We start from the raw sequence: 20,640 nt of genomic DNA on the forward strand, positions 1-20,640 counted from the left end.
ATCGAACAACTGTAAATCATAGAGATGAGTAAATGGTAAGCAGCGTCTCGCTTCAGTCCAGCAGGTGGCGCAAACGCAGCACGCGTTACATAAGACCGCACGGGAAGAATCAGCTGTTCACAATTTTACCTGCAGTAAGTTTTGTGTTATTTGCTTTTCACCATTTTTTGGCACTCATGTTTGTATTTTTCCATGGCTTCCTTAGCTTGTTAATTTTAATTGACGTTTTTTTTTTCAAATTTGCTTCTCTCACATTTAATCATATTGTAATGATGTTTTTGCGTTGTATGAGTATGAACATGATTTTGATGTTTTGTTCAGGTGTCCATGATGATGGTGCAGGTGGATGTGATGTGCTGTAAATCAGTAGGAACTGATCTGTCTATGCTGGATATTGATGATTTGATGACAGAAATCTGTCAGCTGAAGAAAGAGGTGAAGTTACTGGAAACAAAACTCAGAGAGAGAGACCAACTCAACAGAAAGGTTTGGACACATGTCATGTGTATGATATCTATACATGTAACATTGGTCTTCATACTAGATTATATGTATCAATGTATCACATAAAACTGAAGGTGTTGGAGATGGTGTTTTGTTAAATTAAATATGAAAGATTTATGACACACTTTGGTTTGTAAGAATGTTACAATAATGATTCATACTAGTTAAAATGTTTTAAAGCTCAAACTTTTATTCTGTGTTTGTTGTGATTTCAGGATGTATGTGGTGTTTCTCTCTGTGACTTCACTGATCAAACATCTCCAGATCTTCTGCTTTCTGTCTGTAATGAAGAGCAGAAGACATCAGTGAAGCTGCTGGACTGTGCGATGGAGCTGAAGACAGAAATCACAGAAAAACAAACAGATGAAGATGATGTGATTTATTCAGGTGTGTATCTTCCCTTTTAACAATAATGAAATAAAGACATGAGCACTATTGTTGTGATTTCAGAAGTGCTCCGTGCATTTTTGTACTATGTGGTATTGATCATAATGATTTTCTCTGTTCATCTTAGACCTGATGGAGGAGGAAAGTTCAGGATTGAATGAAATTGAGGAAAAACCTCATCATCTCATAATTGTAGCAGAAACTGAACAGAATTTCTCACCAAATAATAGTCGGATTGCAACAGACAAACAATCTCCCTCCTGCCCTCAGTGTGGAAAGATCTTCAATCATAAATCCAAACTTACTAGGCACATGAGAATTCACACTGGAGAACGGCCGTACACATGTGATCAGTGTGGAAAGACCTTTATTAGTAACTGCCACCTTAAGAGACATTTAAAAATTCACATCAAAGAAAGATCTTATAGATGTGACCAGTGTGGAAGGACCTTTACTTGTAAAGTCCACCTTAAAGACCACATGAGAGATCACACTGGAGAGAAACCTTACGGATGTCATCTGTGTGGAATGATGTTCTTTCATAAAGCCATGCTTCAAGCTCACATGAGACGTCACACAGAAGAGAAATCTCACCACTCCTCCTCATCTATAAATGTAACATTGGTCTTCATACCAGTTTAAATGTGTATAATCCCTGAATGTTATTCTGTGTTTGTTGTGATGTTATTTTCAGGATGTATGTGGTGTTTCTCTCTGTGACTTCACTGATCAAACATCTCCAGATCTTCTGCTTTCTGTCTGTAATGAAGAGCAGAAGACATCAGTGAAGCTGCTGGACTGTGAGATGGAGCTGAAGACACAAATCAAAGAAGAACAAACAGATGAAGATGATGTGATTTATTCAGGTGTGTATCTTCTCTTCATGTTTAACCGATGATGACATAAAGACATGAACAGTATTTATAATTTCAGAAGCCCTCAGTGCATTTTTGAACTATGTGATATTGATTATATCGATTTTCATTGTTCATTTAAGACCTGATAATAGAGGAAATTTCCGAACCAAATGAAATGGAGGAAAAAACTCATCGTCTCATTACTGGAGAAGAATCTGAACAGAATTTCTCTCCTAAGAATAGTCGAATAGCAACAGACAAAGAATCTCCTACATGCGCTCAGTGGGGAAAGACCTTCAATTGTAAATCCAAACTTAATGCGCACAAGATAATTCCTACTGGAGGAAAGCGTTACACATGTCATCAGTGTGGAAAGAGCTTCGCCCGGAAATCTGATCTTAGTAAGCACATGATAATTCACACTGGAGAACGCCCATACACATGTCATCAGTGTGGAAAGACTTTTATGCGTAACTGCAACCTTAACAGACACATGGAAATTCATACAGGAGAAAAATCGTATCGATGTGAGGAGTGTAAAAGGACCTTCACTCGTAAAGACCAGCTTAATGCGCACATAAGAACTCACACTGGAGAAAAGCCTTACACATGTGATCAGTGTGGAAAGAGTTTCATTCGTAGAGACCGACTTAATTTGCACATGAGAGTTCACACTGGAGAAAAATCTTACAGTTGTGATCAGTGTGGAAAGAGTTTCATTCGTAAAGACCATCTTAATTCGCACATGAGAGTTCATACTGGAGGAAAATCGTACAGTTGTGATCAGTGTGGCAAGAGAATCGTTTCTAAAAGCAGCTTTCAAGATCACATGAGAATTCACACCGGAGAAAAGCCTCACACATGTGATCAGTGTGGAAAAAGCTTCATTAAAAAATGCATCCTGAAAGCTCACATGAGAATTCACACCGGAGAAAAGCCGTACACATGTGATCAGTGTGGAAAGAGTTTTGCATGGACATCGACTCTGAAAGTGCATCGTCGTCGTCATTCTGGAGTGAAATCATATCAGTGTGAACTGTGCAGTAAAGCGTTCATCATTGCAGATGCCCTGAGGAGCCACATGATGATTCATTCAGATCTGAAGCCTCATGCTTGTTCCATCTGTGAAAAGACCTTCACGCGAGTCTCCTATCTGAAAGAGCACGAGAAAACACACACGACTGTGAAATCTCACATGTGCTCAGAGTGTGGCAAAACCTTCACTAGATCTGACCATTTGAAGAAACACCAGAGAAGGTCTCACTGAAGGGAAATTTAACCACTGCTCCTCATGTGGATGGAATTTTTGAGAATTAAGACGTCTTGGGATTCACATGAAGTGTTGCAAAGTTCATCCTCGGAAAACTGTTCAGAACAGAAGATCCCGGAGATGTTAAATGACTAGTGTGTTGACCTTCACTGAATGTTTCTTGTCAAACATTGTAATGATTTAGTAAAAAGGTATACACTTTAAAGAATGCTGGGTTCTTAAGTTGTGTTCCAGGGCTACTTATTTTAAGGAAACTTTACTAAGCTTCAGAGGTCGTCTGCGAATGTGTGTGGTTTCAATGAACGTCAAGTGGACGTGGAGGTACAGATTACATAAAATATAATAATTTTTCAGTATTTTGGTATGATAACGTTGCCAGTCGCGCACCATTCCAAACTAATATTATTCCAATTTGTAAGCTTTTTTACATAAAATAATTCTTTAAAATAATGCAAGCCATTTTTAATAAATGTAAGGCTTTATGTGTTTGCATACATACTTAAAATTAGGTTTATTATTAAATCGTAGAATGCACACCTTACAATTTACGGACAATTTATTATGGAATTACTTCTCATTCTTCTTCTCTACTAACTACGTAATATTTGATGAATCTCAGTTTATATTATAACAAATGTGACTTAAGTAAAGGGAAGTTGTGGTATGACGGTTAGATAGACAAATCCAAAGGTTGCAGGTTCAATTCCCAGATTAAGCTTTATTAGGAGGTCACCTATGACATGGTGTTCACAGATGACATTTCCCATTATCACCTTAAATCAGGTGCGTAATAAAATACATCAAAAGAGCTTCATACTATCTTATTTTTTTATTTTTTTTATCCTCTTCATTCACACACAACTGCAGCAAAAAATGTGAAATTCATTGATACATACAACAGAACATAAAAAGAACAGCAGCAACAATAATGTGCTTACCTTTGAGAGTTGCCTTAAAGGTGTGTTGAACTGGCCTTATTTATTGTTTTTTACTGTTGTATGAGGTCTGCGTATGATGTTCGCATGGTTTTTACATTATAAAACATCAAAATCAATAAGTAATAGGCTATTTTCTGCTATTTTGAGGCCAGCTCTACAAACATGGTTTTAATGAGTGTGCCTCATTAATGAGACTTGGAAGTAAACGACTTCTGCTTGATTGGATGGCAGTTTGTGTAGTTGAAGCCTTCTGTGAATTTGGTTAGAGACGTAATGTTAAGTTACACATATGCACCTTTCACAGTTTTCGCAAAGCATCATTATTATCTGGAGACCTCCTGTGATCTATAAATGACCTCCCCACATCAGTATTTCATGTGACACAATCGCACAGGATGATTTTACTTTTACATTTACATGACGCTTTTATCCAAAGCGACTTACATTGCTTTATCCTACACCTTTTACATAGGTCTTTGCAATCCCCTGGGTTCGAACCCACAACCTTGCGTTGTTAACGCAATGCTCTTACCACTGAGCTACAGGAAGGCTATTTCCCAGATGTGATGGCAAGGCTTTATGTATAGTTTGTAAAGCCTATAGTTGTATTACAGTTTTTCTCAATTGTTTACACACATTTTCTGAAAGCATGCCTCATATTCTCAGAACTCTACACACAAATCCAAAAAAACACACACAATGGGCAAAACCCCTCAGTTCTCCAGCAAAATGAAACTTTACATTCAAAACAATCTTATTTCTTCTCAAAATGGGATTTTGTTTTCAAATGACACACACAAACCATCATTTGTATAGACATTAATAAGAACCAGCTGAACACTGATGTGCTCAATGTAAAACACTATGATGAATGTAAAATACTTAATTGAATTAGGCCTTTTTTGGTTCAGTGTTACACTTACTACACAGAGTACAAACATGAGTGTGTTGTAAAATATTTGAGAATATTGTTTTTTACTGTAAATTTTATTTTATTTTTCTCGCAAAAACAATGTACACAGTGTACATCCCATTCCCAACCAACACAAAGTTGCACATACACTACATACAAAACAACAGAAGAATTTACTGTATACAGTTACAGTAAAAAACAAACAAAAAAAACTATGCTGCATCCTCTCTTCTGTTGCGGTCTGGCCACAGCACCTCATCCACATCACAAGCAATGTTTTCCCTGGCCAAGCAGCGGGGGAAATATCGCCTAGCATGGCGATTCCAGCCATGGAAAGCATCAGCTGCTATATCTCCACATGCGTCCTCCATTGCTTGGAGAAGAGGTATACGCGTTTGTGGATTTCGGTCATACACTTTCCATCTCCAGGCAGAAAAAAATTCCTCAATAGGATTGAGGAATGGAGAATATGGAGGGAGATAAGCAACTAAAAAGCGTGGGTGGGCAGTGAACCAGTTACGAACCAGAGCAGCCCTGTGGAAACTTACGTTGTCCCAAATAACAACGTACCTGAGCTGCTCTGGGCCATCTACCTGATCTGGTGGAATGAGTGTGTTGTGTAGGGTGTCAAGGAATGTGATCAGATGGGCGGTGTTGTAGGGGCCAAGGGTAGCATGGTGATGGATGACGCCGTGGTGGGTAATCGCTGCACACATTGTGATGTTCCCTCCGCGCTGGCCAGGGACTTCAACAATGGCACGCTGGCCGATGATATTCCTTCCCCTCTTTCGTCTTTTTGTGAGGTTGAACCCAACCTCATCAATGAAGATGAACTGGTGCTCCACTGCAGCCACCTCTAGCTCAAGGACTCTCTGAAACACACATGACAATTTCAGAAATAGACACGGAGTGGTCAATATTGTGAAGCACAATCATTATGATTACAATATTGAAATATGTATAATTTACTGTATACAGTGTTGAGAGTATGCATCAATTGTGGGACTCACTTGCACATAGTTATATCGCAATTCTTTGACTCTCTCTGAATTGCGTTCAAATGGCACTCTGTAGACCTGCTTCATCCTGAGATGATTTCTGCGCAAGGCACGGTCAAGTGTTGATAAGCTTACCCTATCAATATTTTGAAACATGTCATTGTTTTCTATTATTTTTCTTTGTATTTGCCGTAATGTTATGGCGTTGTTTTCTAGGACCATGTTTATGATTTCAGTTTCCTGTTCAGGAGACAGAACACGTTCCCGACCACCTTGTGTTGGTAATCTTTCAGTTCTGCCAAACAAATAGTAAAATACTGTAAATACAATGTAGGTATACATTTCCTAAATACTTAAAACATAATTTGCAGAATTTTTACAGTCCTACAGAACAGTACTCATTGAGTACTGTATTGATTTGCAGTACTGCAATTTTCTAGTGAGAGTAGATTTCTTACCTATTCTCATTTCGGAAAGTCCGGATGATGGATGCTACAGTGAACCTGCTCAAATGTGGCTGTACTCTTTGCCCAGCCTCCCTCATTGTTAGACCATGGTTGACCACATGATCAACCAAAGTGGCTCGGATCTCATCAGAGATTACAGTCCTTGGCCTTCCTCGTCCTCCTCGTCCTCCCCGTCCTCGTCCTCCCCGTCCTCCTCCTCTAACTCTCACTCCTCTGGCTCTGCCTCTGTTTCCAATGTTGGCATCCATTGCTCCAAAACAGAAGAGCTCACCTGTTGCCTTTTTATGCTAAAGCTCTGATTGCTAATTGTAAAACTGTGTGACGGGTGTTTGCCCTTGTGATGAGTCAGTGTGCATATTTGAATGGCAGTGTGTTCCTTGTGAAAACAAGATATTTTCTGCATGAAAATTGTGCCAAAAGCAGAGAATTGTGTGTAGTGTTTTGAAAAAAGTGTTTTATAGAACTGCAATTTGAGTGTAAAGCAGGAACTGTGCTTGTAGTTTAGCAGAATTGGTTCAGGGGGTTGGTGAATGAGTTACATGTTGTGGTCATTGTGTCTGAAGTACCAGAATTTGTGTGTAAACAATTGAGAAAAACTGTAAGTTTAAGTATATATGACTGTAGAGGATTCAATGAGGAACAGTATTATTTAAACGTTATTCTTTTCCAAATTTGTAAGAATTACCATGAGCTTTGATCACAGTTATAAGCAATATATTCTCCATCCCCCTTTGTAAGGGAAATTAATATATCAGCCCAAATTTGGATGAATTCAATTGATAAAGATCAAGTATACTTATCAGGATCAAAGTTCATGATTTGGGGAAATCACTTAGCATTATGAGCAGGTAGCAAGAATCTCCATGTTTAGGGACTCAGGATTATGAGCAAGAACTACAAACAATGTCACGTGTGAAATAAAACAGGACTTTATTACCTAAACTAGACACATACTAATCTAAGTCTAACATACACACACATAGTTAAGCATTGGAAGAAGGTTTAAGTTGAACTAGAGAAAAGAAAAGAGCATGGATCTATGGCAGTATATGATATTCAGAAGATCAATAGCCTGAACAAAACATGAGTTTCTTCTTGTAAAGCACCTTTGTAAAAAGGATTAATGATGCATCCATTGAATAAGACTAAGTATGATACTTGCATGTCTTGCACATCAAAAGAAAGAAAGTGTCCTGATGCAGTTTGTTGAGACTCCAGTTGATCTTGGCTGGAAGTGATCATAAAGAACCAGTTTTATGCAGAGTATCTGTATCTGGAAAGACGAAGCCAAGTGGTGTTGGTTGCTATGGTCACCAGAGATCTGGTCCTGCCTAGGTGTAAATTGCAGAAGGGGGCAGACCCCCTCGAGATTAGCTTGCTGGTTGGGTGAGGGGTGTTGTTGAAATATTTAAGAAATATAACTAGTTATTGGGTGTCTGATTGGTCTCTGGCACTACATGACCATACCTTTCAGCATTTGAGACCCGTGATCATGAAGCTGACAAAAGATCACTGAGATATTGGGTCTCAAATGTTACAAGAGTTTCCACGATAAATAGAATTTTGGATATCACCCAACACCTAGCTTTGTATATCACCTAGCATGTATAATGCGAAGAGCAGAGGCCCTAAGACTGAGCCCTGTGGTACACCGTACTGGACTTGGGTTTTGTGTTACACCTCATTGTTTATTGCTACAAATTGATAACGGTCGGATAAATAAGACTTATACCATTTCAATGCTATTCCCTTAATGCCAACGTAACTTTCAAGTCTATGTAGGATGTGCTGTGGTCAATAGTGTCGAATGCAGTACTAAGGTCTAGCAGTACAAATAACGAGATACAACCTCGGTCGGATGCAAAAGCAGATAATTTGTAACTCTGATCAAAGCAGTTTCTGTACTGTGACGTGGTCTAAATCCAGACTGGAATTCTTCATTAATGTCATTCTTTTGAGGGAAGGAGAATACTTGAGTTGAAACTGAGTTCTTTTTCCAGAACTTTAGATATGAAAGGTAGACTCAGATATAGGCCTGTAATTCCCTAGTTCTCTAGGGTCGAGTTGGTTTTTTTTGACAAGGGGCCTTATAACAGCCACCATATATGCTTTAGCCATTATTTGTCCTTATGTCAGAGATGAGTTAATAATACTAAGAAGAGGATCTATAATTGCTGGGAACATCTCTTTCAGTAGATTTGTAGGGGCGGTTCTGGTTGCTTTGTTATAATTTTTCTTCTAATATATTGGATTTTACATGTGAACTTGTTCATAAATTCATCACTGTTATGTTGAGATCCAGAATCTGAAGTCGCTGACAATTTATTTTTTGTTATTTAGCTACTGCGTTAAATTAAAAATGGGCTGCCATTTTTAATCTGCTTTAAACGCAGAGGAGCAACTGTGTCTAGTGTTTCCGATTAGGTGGAGTTAAAATTTTCAATGGACGTGTAAAGATCTTAACGTTATTTTTCATGCTAGAGATTTGAGACAGTTCATAACCAAGAACGGTCCAGTTACGTTATATATATTGATTATATTTTGATATCAACATGACCTGCTTGTAACGTTTCTGAACATCGCAAGCACATAAACCCATTCTTAACATTGACGATTCACAAGACAATTGTTATGCTTGTGTAGCATTAATTGGCAGCCTCTTCTGGCAGGTCACTTCCAGTCATGCGCAGGTTTGAATGGTAAGTGCGGAATGGTGGTGGGTTTGCTTGAATAGTGGAGCGTATCTGAATGCAGCCGGTTAAAAGCACGCATTGCCATTTGGTCAGATTACTGTAGCAGGTGATACTGGGAGACCTATGAATAAATAGGGTGAGGTCAACCGTGTAAAGGTTCTAGGTAGGAACGGGTTCTTGAATTATTATTTTTTTCCGGCCAGTTGAAATAGTTTGACGCACATGCAGGTGCTATTGAGAATTCTTGTGTGATGGTGGGATGTTGAGAGCAGGTAATTAGTCCATTTATTAGGGAGGTGGATTAATATGCGCGGGTTCTTTTAATACAAAGGAATTTTAACTTTCTAATTTCAGTTGATGTGGGTCTGTTTGGGATCATTGAGACAGGTATGACATAACAAGTATTAACAAAATGTTTAATGGGTGATGTTTTAATCTAATAAATAACGGTGACTTTTAAATGTTTATATTATAGGGCTACAGAATTTAGGGTGACACTATATGGCCTATATGCTGCTCTTGTTATTCATTTGATTTGTTTGGGTTTATTTTTGGTACAGATTACTACTGAGGGTTTGGTTTATTGCTAGTTTTCTTAATTTTGTTGTTTTTTGTTTATTTGTTCGTAAGTAATCTGTTTCTCTCACTGTGTTACTATGCCGAGGACTGAAGGTATGGTACAAAGGCAGAGCTGAGCCATTAAATGCATGTCCAGTGTGATGAACTATGGTGTTATAATTTGCTGTGCTGTGAGATCTGATTGTATTTCTTTTCATGCGCATTTGGTTTCTGTTTGTTTTGTTTAATGTTCATGATCTACCGAGGTAACATTCGGAAGTCCTCGTAAATAGTCTTGTTTGTATAATGCCACCAATAAATCTTTATAAGTTTTACTTGAACCTGTGTATGTGGTATGTGTTTACTGATGGTCTCCAGTAACATGAAGGTAAGGCGCTATTTGTAACCTGATATCGTGTGTTACTGGAGGGTAAGGTGGAACTAGAAAAGTACATTTTCTGAAGAAAATGTGAGTGGTGCTTCATGGCAATGCGTGGAACTGGGCTCTGTTGGACTTTAAGGGCGTCCTGCATGTTCAAAAATTGAAGGAAGGCAATCTCTGACAAGTATAGAATTTTATTGGTCAGAAAGTATCAAAATACAGCGCGCTGGGTTGCTGGACAACACTACTCTGTCCTTCCAAGGAACAACAACCCCCACAGCACAAATTCACAGCATTTATTGTTATTTCACGTCGATCTCTCTTCTGCTGGGGGCAGGATCTTCCTTGTTTTCACCAATCACCAACTTCTGCCTTATCTCGTTCCTGTAAAACACTTCTGAAACAACATTCCAGATACCTCCCCCAACCCCCTAAACAACTGCAGCCGAAGATGCCCCTTCTCCCCCCCAAACTCACATTCCTCTGCTAAAAGCACTTCCCATCAGGACATAGCCTGGGCATCAAATGCATGCACCAAAACACTCACAATATTATGACTTCACCTCCAAACAAGACAAAACCAATCAAATTATTAAATGCAATTACGCTACTGATTAAATGATCAAATCCTTCAATCCCTCTCTTGACCTCTGAAACAGGTCACACATAATCCTCATCATCATCTCCCTCATCATCTGATATTTTGGTTGGTTGCTAACAGGGCAATGGTATACGGGGGTGGTGTAAAATCTTTCTTTTTTATTGCCGCCTGATGGTTATTTTTTATTTATTTTAACAATCTGTAGAAAAGTAGAAAAAGTAGAAAAATCCTATCTAAAGCTTATGAAATATCCTTATAATGCTTATAATGAATATATGGTTATGACTATGTCCACTCCTGTGAACACTTCACTTAAGATGCTCTGGACTCTGGAAATCTAGTTTGTCCAGACCCCACCCCAGCTGGGGTACAGAAACACTTCTCACTCTATGTTCTACACATCAGTCTCTCATGTGTCTTAAACTATTGGTGAAATCTTCGTATGTGGGGAGGTCAGTGCATTTTACTTTTGTGATTAGTTGAAAAATAGTTCTACCGTCTTCCTCATGGGATATTGCACATTCACCTGATTTTTTGTTTTGCTGTCTCACTTTCTCCACCCTATACCTGTTTTTAAATGTCACTGCAATACCTGCTCCGTATACACAGTATTCACTTACACAGTGCGCTAGAGGTTCCTCTGGTGGACTTGAAAAAATGTCACCTTTCTTGTGTATGACCTGTAAAAGTTGAAGTTTTCCTTAAGTTTTTTGTACGTCACTCTCAACACCTTCCCTCTCTTGGACCTGAGAACTCAGGTCCACAGCCGTTTGCTCAAGAGACCTGCCTGGGGGATCACAAGCAACACAAGAAGACAAATGATAACAGGTGTCGCCTTTTCCTTGGAGGCGGACACAGTGGGATGTTCGTGAGGTGACACGCAGTGGTTTAGACCACCTGGGCTCATTCCACTTCCTGCGGAAGGTCTTCAGGCAGATCAACGCTTTAGTGAAAACACCTGCTTGTCGTTCTAGTAATTGGCGAGGAGACGCTTTAAAACCCCAAGGCAGATCGGGAGGAGGTGAGAGAGAGCGGCTGAGAAGACGAGTGCGCCAGAGGACAGAGACGTTGCGTCCAAGGAAAGCTGGCAGACGGAATCTTACGATCCAGAGGGATCAAGTGGGACTTTAATTTTGAATACTGGAAGTGTGAAATCCGGAAGTATTGTACAATAAAGAATCGTATCGCTTTCCCAGCCACGCCGACCCCGACTCCTTTCTTCCACACTTAAACGAACCTGGTTACAGACAGATACGCATCCTTAACAGGATGGGGAGCCACACAAGAGGGCAGAACGGTACCGGGTGTGAGGCCCAACACACTTCAGTTAGCTCATATAAACTATTTGGAGCTCCTCTCTGTGTGGAAGGCTCTGAGGCATTATTTGCCCCGTCTGCAGGGACATCATTTGCTGATACGCTGCGACAACACCACTGCAGTAGCATATGTAAATCCCTTCATGCTTTCCCCCAAGCTCCATGCTCTGGCTCACAAGCTGTTGGTATGAGCAGGCAACATTTTTTGTCAGTAAGAGCCACACATGTTCCGGGCGTTCTGAACAGGGGAGCGGACCTTCTATCGAGTTTGAATGCACTCTATGTGCTACGTGCTGGCCCACCCGTGGCCACGGGTGCTGCTCTTTGCGTTGCCTCCTCTCTGACTGATAGTGCCTACCCCTGCCAGGGTGAGAGATCCGAACTTGTCTCTTATCCTGATAGCACCCAGGTGGCCTAAAGCACCATGGATGCGAGAGATTTCTCCTCTGTTGTATTCCCAACCATGGCCCCTCCTGTTACGCACGGACCTCCTGTCCCAGGTGAGCGGAGAAATCTACCACCCTACCCGGGCAGGGCTGCTCTCTGGGTCTGGCCCGTGAGAGGGCGAACTGTTCTGTTTGAGGAGTGGTGTGATGGGCGCAGGTTTTTATCATATCACCGCCCACACGGGTTACCGTCTTCTGCCTTGCAGATTTTCATTGAGCGTATAAGGCAACTAGGGAGCTGTCCAGTTTTCCCATAGGTGGATCTCGAAATGAGATGATGATAGAGAACAATAGGTTACTATTGTAACCCCGGTTCTCTGAAACAACAAGATGAAGAGATCCACCAAGTTTGCCTTGCTTGCTGCACGAGAAGCGAATAAGCTCACTGAGGAAAGGGAGTGCGTGCAGTAGCCTTTTTACATTAGATGAGGGGGCAGGTACTCAACTGGCATAGGGCGCGTGCCCCTGTCTGTCTAGCCAGACTTGGTGCAATTGGATGCTTCTACAGAGGTCAGGTACGGATGCCCTTCCCATAAGTGGGTGTCTCTACTCGATGTATCAGAGAACCGGGGTTACGATATTAACCTATTGTTTTCTCCCACTTGTTGGATTTGCATCAATCACAAGTGTGTGTTTTAGTGCACATCTGCGTAACGCAGGGCTTGGATTGCAAACCCTTCTGCCTGGGTGGCCAGAAGGGCAAATTGCCAAACATATGCATTTAATTTTTTTTTTCTTTACTTAAATTTACCTTTGTTTATGTTGGATGTAGGATAATTTATTGTTATAATTTGAATTTAGATATGTTACTTTCTTCATAGTTTATTGCATGTTTTAATAAAAGTATTATTCATTATCCATATCTTCGCCTTCATGTGGGTTTTGAATCTGGGTGTCCTTCAATAAAGGTTCAATTCCTTGGGCTTAAGCTTGAGGTGGTGAAATCGGTTAAGGCAGATGTGAAGCTGTCACATTTGAAACACTTGTTTCAGGTTTCTACCTTGTGTATGAGTATATGATACTACCAAACTTGTTTAAAAAGTTTCTTCCAAGTTTCCTTCAGATTTTCAAGAGATTAACACGCTATGCAGGCTGCTCTGTGTTGTATAGGAATATTAACAGCGCGCAACTCTCGACCTTAGCTCAAATTCAGAATAGCTGAACTGCGCCTTACATGATCGCTCAGTTCTTCGAAGTTCTAATAATAATAATTCAGGTAAGACATGTAGCCTAAATGTTTTGTATGAAATGTATAAAATGATTTGTAAGTAATTACTTGGTTTTATTTTTATATTTAGCACTGGCTGTTAAGAGCAGAGTGACCATGGCAACCGGAATATGCACTGAAGACTGAAAACAACAAAATAATGACAAAACCCCTAAAGACTTAAATTAAGTAACACTCATTTCAAAGTGTTTTTATTCATATTTATCTGTAAAAAAAATTGTAGCATGCTTAAATCATATGTACACTGTCTTTATGCTGTTTTATAACTATAACTATAGCTATTATGTATTTAAATGAGTCTTACACAAATTACTGTTTTGATATAAACCTGTTCCACGTTTCTTGAAGCTTTTATTCTTTTAGTATTGACAGTTGTTAAAGCAAAACAATAAAATGTTGTTGTGTACTGTTGTACAATAAATTAACTGAATTTTGAGTATCCATTTGTGAATTGCCCTAAAGTGGGACACTGCCTAATGTGGGACACTTAAGCTGTAGTGTTTGTAGCTCCCCACTAAATAAATGAATGACAGTGATACTATTAGTTGATCTAAGCTGTGGTGCCTTGTGGTCAAAATCACATCACCTCTTAGATGTCCAGTCATATTTGAGGGCGTAGCAATCAACAAATAAAAAGCACATGGTGTGAAGACTGCCCAAAGGTCAGTGACAGAGTTTTGACAAACTTGATATTAAGGAGTATAAATTTGTTTTAAACAAAGCAGTCCTGCTACTTCTTGATCTAATGTGCTTATGAAATGTTTGTCCATCAAAATGTAGTATAACTTTGTATGTATACCCTTTTTTTTTAATCAAATTTCCTTAACCCTTCATGCTATGCATTTTGTTATTGTAGCCTATGTGTTTGTTAACTAAAGTGAAAAAAATAAGAGATCGGTAAAGAAATTTTGAATGTGCATTTTCTGTGCAACTTATTTCTATGATAACGAAATATATCATAATAGTTGCTTAATGTCTTTATAATAAATGAATTATTTTAATTAAATATTGTATTATTTGTCTGATGATGTTTCATTTTCCATGTTTCAACCACCCATAACAAAGAGCATATTACTTTTTAATCAAGGAGAGATTGGCCTTTTATCTAGACTTTTCTGTGCCCCACATAAGAAACTGATCATTTTCTCAGACGAAGAGCACTAATGTGTAAAATGTCTTTCCTGAATGTGTTATCTGCATTTTCTGTTTTTATTTGATTAGGACACATCCTGGGTATTTTGAAATGGTATTGGTTGTGTATGTAATGTTTTGGTTACACATCTCAATATTTCACAAAATCTGAAATGCAAAAAATGTCCCCCTTCAGGACAATTCACTATACGAATATATGAATTTGACGTTGTCACAATGGTATGATTACGTAATCTGAAAATAGTAATTCACTTTCGTTGTGACAATGTAATCTAGTAAAGTTGTGACAACTGGAAAAGTGAAATTCCTGTATTCTTGCCACAACATAACCTTGTGACGTTGTCAGTAAGTAACAGTGACGTTGTGACCCTGTCCTGACTGGTACATTGTTACAATGTTGCGGTTACCTACTGACAACGTCATGAAGTTACGTTGTGGCAACGAATCGACGAATCCAGGAATTTCACTTTTTCAGTTGTCACAATGTAACTGGTTACGTTGCCACAACGTTAATTTGGTCGCCAGATTACGTTTAAATTATGTAACCATCACGTGATATGGTTAACTGGGTCCATGCTTTTCCCACATGAGCTGGAACGTCTTTAAAAATAAACATTTACCACACATTCCTAATATCCGAATCCGAAGGAAGGATAAGCAGCGACTGTGTTCTTCAACACCCAGGTGTGGCACAATATTTAGCAATTTTAACGGCATGTTTGTTTATTGCTTGCTCGCTCTATCCAGTGGGCGGGACTAGAGAAGTAGTCGTTGAAATTTTTTTGTGGAGGTGATGTTCAACCTATAGCTTGCTGCCTTCCAGAACCTGGCGTTCACTAGGCCTGGTTTCAATAACAGATGTAATCTCAGAAACAAGGGCATTTTTAGTTTTTAGTAGCACTTACATGATGTTTGCGTGAATACGATTCTCTCTTTTATAACTAAAGCACGGCTTGACATTGTGATTTTAATTCATACCTTTTTTAACATCTGACAGAACTACAGTATGTATTTTGTGAAGTATATGTTGCAAGTCAAGCAGCTGTCAAGGACGAGTATGATGAACAGAAGTAACGTTAGTAGAATTCCATTTTCAGTAAGATTTTTATTAAATCACTCAACTGCTGTGAATTCAGTTATAGTTATATTTACAAAGTATTCGAGTCGTTTGTTACCACATGTGTTATCCACATTGTGACATTTGAGTTACTCTCCCTACCGTACATATTACATTTACATTTACATTTAGTCATTTGGCAGACGCTTTTATCCAAAGCGACTTACAGTGCACTTATTACAGGGACAATCCCCCTGGAGCAACATGGAGTAAAGTGTCTTGCTCAAGGACACACTGGTGGTGGATGCTGGGATCGAACCAGCAACCTTTGATTTATCAGTTCAGTGGTTTAACCCACTAGACCACCATATCCACTTTTGGGCCACATTGGCATTGCGATAGCTTGAATATACAATATCTGGTCCTTTATCTGGTCTAACCCGTTCAAAAGAAACCCGACCTGGCAACGCTGAGACTGCCGATCCAGGCTGTCGGCGCGGTCCGCCCTCAAAACTCTCAGACCAATTACCTTTCATTACATCATTACAGTTAACCTATCACAGAGAAGTGGTGAAAATGATTTAACATTGTATTCTGCTTGTATTCTACGACAAATATATTTAAATATAACTGCATCAAAATAAACCTTAAATTGCTTTAGAATAAAACTCTAATTTACCCTATACCAAAACTTTTCTAAAGAAAAAAATTGGATCTGACTTTGACACAAAAATTCATTTTTTTCATTAATCTAAGTGTGTCTTAATGCTATGTTATGTTTATGTTGTGACATTGTTTTGTTATAACAAAATGTTCAATAAAGCATTAAAAAAAGCTTCATGAACTCACACAAATGTTTTTTCTTGTACAGTAATGTTAATATTAAAACATTCAATCACTCATCCAAAATAATTTACAAAACAAGATAAACGATTTTATACATTTCCCCAGGATAAACAATATTTTTAGAGTATTGACATTTTTATAATCATTATTCTTTTTCAATCATAACATAATTGTTGTTGTATAACTGTTGTAATTTGGTATTAACCACCCCATCATAAAAACAGAATATATATAAGATACCAATAAATCTGAATGCATATGATGTTTGAATGAGACCATGTAGAATACAAAATATATAATAGTGCTGATTGGTTAATGGAACCTCAGGAATGCATATTCATGAATGTACAGGTAGTTGGTGGGCGTGGCTATGACTTCAGGTGAGTTAAAGATTGTGAAATTTAACAAAGATTGTCAAAATCTGAGGAAACAGAATCTCTTCAAATATCAGAATATTTATTCGGATTCTCTGAGACTACTGAACACAGCTGATATTCATTCAGGTAAGTAAAGAACTGTCAGATGGTTTAGTAGTTTATCCAGAAATATAGTCTAAGAATAATTTATATTGGTCTTAAATGAAAGTTTGATGGTGTTGTACAACTTAAAGGCCAGAGAAACAGACTTCGAACTACAGATAAAACTAACACAGTCAGTGAAAAACAAAACTTATTTTAACAACCTTGTTTAAGTTTGTGGTGAGATGTAGTTTGTGGTTTAATTGTATTCATGAATAGACTCACATATAGATATTATAATAATATACAATTATTTTCTCTAGACTTTCTGAGATGAGAAATAAGAATCTAATCAACTGAGTGTACATTTTGATCATATGACCCTCAAATTGTTTTCAACCTTGAATTTAGTTTTTTTATGATAGTTAACCCACAGGTTAGACTGGTTTGAATTAAGAAGTTACTTTCTGTTGAGCTGTTCTCCTTGTGCTGATTTACCCGAATAGTTAAAGAACTCTGCTGGTAAATAACAGAACCATACTACTATATTAAAATATTCATATTAGAATATATTATAATAATTTGATTCTACACATTGACTACACATGTAAGAACATTTTTGTTTACATCATTAGCTTGCAAATGTTTTCAGATTATATCAACAAAAATGAGTGGATGCTGAAGGAGCCACAATCCTATCAAATATAAAAGATTTTAAGACTAAACATATTATCAGGATGGAGATAATAAGCAAACCAGAAGTACAGAAACCAACTTAACATTCAAGTCCTACTGTTGCTTGACTGACATGACACTGTTGCTTGACTTATTTTCTTCAGTCATGGCGTCCTCTAGTGGTCCATTAGATGAAGAGCTTCAGTGTTCTGTGTGTCTGGATGTGTTCAATGATCCAGTCACCGCTCCTTGTGGACACAACTTCTGCAAAAACTGCCTGAACAAATGCTGGAAAAACACAAAGAACTGCGTCTGTCCATTCTGTAAAGAAACCTTCATGAAGAGACCTGATCTGAAGATCAACACCACACTCAGAGACGTCGTTCAGCACTTTAAAGAAAAGATTCATGATGATAAACCTGATGTTTTCTGTGACATCTGTACTGAGAAGAAAAAAGCTCTGAAGACGTGTCTGATGTGTCAGAGTTCTAACTCATCTGGAGCCTCACACGAGAGTCTAGCGTCTGAAGAAACACACACTGATCAATCCTGTGATCAATCTGGATGATTATATATGTCAGAAACACGAGAGACCTCTGGAGCTTTTCTGTCGAGATGATCACACGTGTGTTTGTGTGTTCTGTACTGAAGGAGATCACAAGACTCACAACACTGTCTCTATAGAGGAGGAGAGCAGACAGAGGAAGGCAAGAAATGCTTTCAACCATTTCTTCTTTCTGTCATGAGATGGAACAGATGTGATGACACGTGATTTTCTCTCTCTCTAGACTCAGCTGGTAAAGACACAGACAGACGTGCAGCTGATGATTCAGGACAGAATCAAGAAGATTCAAGACATCAAACACTCAGTAGAGCTGATGAAGGTGAGTGGAAACATAACTGAAATATAAATATAGAAATATATCCAGTAGATGTGATGTATGATGTGTCAGAGAAAGACAGATCAAGAGAAAGCAGACAGTGTGGAGATGTTCAGAGATCTCATCCGCTCCATTGAGAGATGTCAGTGTGATGCACTGAAGATGATGGAGGAGAAACAGGAAGGAGCAGAGAAACACGCTGAAGATGTGATGAAAGATCTGGAGCAGGACATCAGTGAACTGAAGAAGAGAAACATTGAGCTGCAGCAGATCATGTCAAACACTGAAGATCATCTTCATCTCATACAGGTCACTCTTCATCAATCACAAAACATCATCATGACACTTCACTTCATCTGATGATGGACTTCTCTCTTCTCATGTAGATTTCTTCATCTCTGTGCACACCTGTCAACATGAAGAACTGCTCTGACATCAGTGTTGATACTTCTTACAGTCTGAACACTGTGACACCTCTGACTCAACTCAAACAGACTCTGGATCACAAACTCAATCAAACATGTGAGTTATAGATTCACATTTGTTAGTGTTTGCTAGTCTCTGATCTCAGTAAACATTTAGATTTAAAGCAACGGACTCTAGTTACAGTTGTTGTGAAACTGTAGAAGTGTTTTCATTGTTTTAAATTGACAAGACATTTTTGTCCAACGAGTAGACTTTATGTGTATTTGTCATTTGTGTTGACAGTGTTGATCATGAAGCAGCAGTTTGCAGGTACAGTGTGTGATGTTCACACATAAACTCTATAAACACACATAATATTTACATCTACACATTATTTACACTCTGTATTAAATATCTCACACATCAACATGTTTATATTTTGAAGATCTGATTGATATTCTCTGATCTCTCTCAGTGGATGTGACTCTAGATCCTGATACAGCTTCACCATATCTGATTCTGTCTGATGATAGAAAACAAGTGAGACATGGAGACATAAAGCAAGAGCTTCCTGATAATCCTGAGAGATTTGATAAATGTTCATGTGTTCTGGGAAAAGAGGGATTCTCATCAGGGAGATTTTATTTTGAGGTTCAGGTCAGTGGAAAGACTGCATGGGATTTAGGAGTGGCCAGAGAATCTATTAACAGAAAGGGACGGATCAGACTGAAACCAGTGAATGCATACTGGACTGTGTTGCTGAGGAATGAGAATAAATACTCATCTTGTGATAGTCCTCTCGTCTCTCTGTCTCTGAGTGTGAGTCCACAGAAGGTGGGTGTGTTTGTGGATTATGAGGAGGGTTTGGTCTCTTTTTATGATATGGACTCCAGCTCTCATATCTACTCATTCACTGGTCAATCCTTCACTGAAACTCTCTATCCATACTTCTGCCCATGTAATAATGATGGAGGTAAAAACTCAAAGCCTCTGATCATCTTACCTGTGCGTGAATGAATGAACGAGTAAATCATTGACTGGATGAATGTGAGATTGAATGAATAAACAGTCCACTAAGAATCTGAAAAGATTAAAGTAATAGTTGACTAAAAATGACATCATCACTCACCCTCATGTCATTCCACTTAAATGTGATGTTTTATTCATGAAACACAAAAGACGATTACATGAATCTTTATACAGCTCTGTTCACACCACACTTGTCAATCTCACAAAAAGGATAAAAATAACATGTTCAGTTTCTACAAATGTGAGAATCCTCTATTAAAATTGCAAAAGCTAATTTACCCAAACAAATCAATCTTTACGTTTTTATAAATAGTTCTGAAAACACCTGATGTCTTTAAATCTATTATAATAATTGGTTAAGAATGTGTGGCAGGCTGTTTAGTTTATTTTAAATATACATAATTTACTGTTATTTGTTTTGTTATAGACATTAAAGAATGATTTATGAGTTGATAAACTTAAACTTATGTAAAAAAACAGACAAACTGTAACAGTTATGACCTGTGTGAGATCTTTATTGTTGACAAACAAATGTCATTCTTCTGAGCACAAATAAAAATGTGTTTTAACCTTCAGTGT

At 38.3% G+C, this 20,640-nt stretch overlaps 3 protein-coding genes across 3 annotated transcripts; 2 read left to right on the plus strand and 1 right to left on the minus strand.

The window, feature by feature from the left end:
* The first annotated feature begins 32 nt into the window (after positions 1-32).
* On the plus strand, positions 33-3,693 carry LOC130409594 (zinc finger protein 420-like). The gene is made up of 6 exons (XM_056733634.1): positions 33-134; positions 322-486; positions 720-891; positions 1,019-1,506; positions 1,586-1,757; positions 1,889-3,693. The coding sequence occupies exons 1-6, from the start codon at positions 33-35 to the stop codon at positions 3,013-3,015; spliced, it is 2,226 nt and encodes a 741-aa protein (XP_056589612.1). The 3' UTR covers positions 3,016-3,693.
* A 942-nt stretch (positions 3,694-4,635) lies between these two features.
* On the minus strand, positions 4,636-6,879 carry LOC130409639 (uncharacterized). The gene is made up of 2 exons (XM_056733708.1): positions 5,880-6,879; positions 4,636-5,741 (listed from the first exon to the last, which is right to left on the minus strand). The coding sequence occupies exons 1-2, from the start codon at positions 6,207-6,209 to the stop codon at positions 5,082-5,084; spliced, it is 990 nt and encodes a 329-aa protein (XP_056589686.1). The 5' UTR covers positions 6,210-6,879; the 3' UTR covers positions 4,636-5,081.
* Positions 6,880-17,014: 10,135 nt separating this feature from the next.
* On the plus strand, positions 17,015-20,630 carry LOC130409739 (E3 ubiquitin-protein ligase TRIM21-like). The gene is given in 8 exon segments (XM_056733905.1): positions 17,015-17,116; positions 17,911-18,235; positions 18,237-18,453; positions 18,535-18,630; positions 18,700-18,936; positions 19,014-19,149; positions 19,336-19,362; positions 19,508-20,630. Coding segments are annotated over 7 exon segments (1,578 nt in total). The 5' UTR covers positions 17,015-17,116; positions 17,911-17,912; the 3' UTR covers positions 20,050-20,630.
* The last annotated feature ends 10 nt before the right edge of the window (positions 20,631-20,640 follow it).

This window comes from Triplophysa dalaica, chromosome 20 (assembly GCF_015846415.1).
Source record: "Triplophysa dalaica isolate WHDGS20190420 chromosome 20, ASM1584641v1, whole genome shotgun sequence".
In the NCBI taxonomy this organism is placed as follows: domain Eukaryota; kingdom Metazoa; phylum Chordata; class Actinopteri; order Cypriniformes; family Nemacheilidae; genus Triplophysa; species Triplophysa dalaica.

Bases quoted from the DNA above. Each gene is read 5' to 3' on its own strand.
- LOC130409594 (XM_056733634.1), top strand. From the start codon at position 33: ATGGTAAGCAGCGTCTCGCTTCAGTCCAGCAGGTGGCGCAAACGCAGC. The intron at 892-1,018 runs GTGTGTATCTTC...TGTTCATCTTAG, and splicing joins AGATGATGTGATTTATTCAG to ACCTGATGGAGGAGGAAAGT. The intron at 1,758-1,888 runs GTGTGTATCTTC...TGTTCATTTAAG, and splicing joins AGATGATGTGATTTATTCAG to ACCTGATAATAGAGGAAATT.
- LOC130409639 (XM_056733708.1), bottom strand. From the start codon at position 6,209: ATGTATACCTACATTGTATTTACAGTATTTTACTATTTGTTTGGCAGA. The intron at 5,742-5,879 runs GTGAGTCCCACA...TGTGTGTTTCAG, and splicing joins TGCGATATAACTATGTGCAA to AGAGTCCTTGAGCTAGAGGT.